The sequence below is a fragment of the Wasmannia auropunctata genome, unplaced genomic scaffold, assembly GCF_000956235.1.
Source record: "Wasmannia auropunctata unplaced genomic scaffold, wasmannia.A_1.0 LD270774.1, whole genome shotgun sequence".
NCBI classification, from domain to species: Eukaryota; Metazoa; Arthropoda; class Insecta; order Hymenoptera; family Formicidae; genus Wasmannia; species Wasmannia auropunctata.
In genome coordinates, this window is record NW_012092116.1 from 1 (window position 1) to 1855 (window position 1855).

The 1855-nt window shown below is 27.3% G+C and overlaps 1 protein-coding gene across 1 annotated transcript; it reads right to left on the minus strand.

The window, feature by feature from the left end:
- Positions 1-171: 171 nt before the first annotated feature.
- LOC105462104 (nose resistant to fluoxetine protein 6-like) lies at positions 172-1314 on the minus strand. The gene is made up of 5 exons (XM_011708637.1): positions 1154-1314; positions 993-1072; positions 802-897; positions 606-735; positions 172-309 (listed from the first exon to the last, which is right to left on the minus strand). Exons 1-5 carry the CDS (start codon positions 1301-1303, stop codon positions 175-177), a joined length of 591 nt encoding a protein of 196 aa, XP_011706939.1. The 5' UTR covers positions 1304-1314; the 3' UTR covers positions 172-174.
- Positions 1315-1855: the final 541 nt, after the last annotated feature.

A 1855-nucleotide genomic window follows, 5' to 3' on the forward strand; every position in this document is an offset into this window, starting at 1 on the left:
ATAATTATATCAGAGCGTTGGAAAAAAGATTAAAACTTTTTCATGCACCTATTATAATATTATAGTATTTATATAACGTTACTTATATTATTACCATATTGAATTAAAAATATGTCAATTTGATATAAATTGTTGATTTATATATTATATTAATAAATAAACAAACCTCCGTGTTTAATAGAACACACTATTACAATCCATGCTATACATATGGCCGAAAGTAATCTGTGCATTGCCACATACGTAGCAGTAAGTAGGACGGATATAGTTCGCTTGTGAAGTACAAATAATATGAATACGTTGCAAATACTAATAAAACAAAAAGTACACCAACACAAAATTATAATTCTCTGAAATAAATAGATGTCAAGTTATTATACTGTAATATGTTTCTCATTTAAACATGTATTCAAAATTACTGCTGCCATTGGAAATCTGTAGTTCACGTTGCATGCATTATAGATTTTCAACTGATGGTCAATTTTAAAACACAATTTTTGTTATTTTATCTTATAAAGGATTAATTAAAATTTTATATATTCTGTATTAAAATTACTATTTCTAATTAAGTACATGATGTAAAAGTATTTTGAATAATACTTAACCTTTTTCAACACTAAATTGTTGTTTAATATTGTTAAAATATAACCTACAATTATTCCAATAATATAGGGAATTATTCTCATCCATGGTGGAGTGTAGAAAACATCTGCAAATCTATTCAGTACATCTAATCTGTAACAATAAAAAAATCATACTTTTAACTAATTTCTCAAAACAAAATTCATTTCAATAACTTACGTCGGAATGTATTCATAAATATATGAAATATAACCACTAAGGATAATAGAGCCTATTAAAAATCCACCCAAAATCTTAACAACAGCGTGGAAGTACCTAAAATTTGTAAAACGTATTGTATACTTATTCGGATGTTTAAGAGAAGTATATTAGTTGTAATACACTATATCATTCATAGTTGATTAACTTACATAGTTGATAAAATCAACAGCGTCATAGCGACTATATAAAATTGCATATCATTAGCCAAATACCAACTCCAACTCATGCACTGTAATAAAAATTTTAAATAGAAGAAGTTCACGTATACATTACAAGCATAATATAAAGTCGTTTTAATTAAAGTTCTTACCATTACATTGACATCAAAGAAATTATTTATATATACAAGATTTCTCCACCAGTATTTTGCACAAATTTCATGCGATTTCTCGTAAATATCAAACTGAGATGTCTTATCGAACCAAGCTGAGCTTAAATGCAATATTCCTAACACAATCATGTATGCCGGTGTCAACCTTAATAAAATTTAAATTAAATATGAGTAAAGAAGATTTATTATTTAGCTCATAGGGAAGAGCTACCAAATGGTACCTCTTAAGGTATTTTTTATTATATTTTTCATTTGATATCGATTTTTACGTAAATAACACTGTGCTACAGCAAAATTTTCTCCACAACACCGTATGACACAAAAGTGTGCTCATACGTTTTCTGTAGATTTTTTCGCGCTGAACATGATGCCGTTTGAAAAATTCGCCTAGCATATCAGGATTTTGAATAAATTGGAATTAAAGTGGCCAAAAATGCCATTTTTGGCCACATTTAATATTTTCTTACAAGACGGAAACTGGTTTCTAAATGAACATAACAGCATCTGAAAGTATTATTTAAGAGCTTTCAAATGAACTTTAGTTTATGGCCGTACGACTTTTTTAAATCAAATTATAGTTGTTTGAATTTTATACTTTTAGACTTTTTATACACTGTGTTACAAAATACACTTTTTTCTCTTTTTCCGAAGTGCGACTATATGCATTTTCTAAAGATTTTT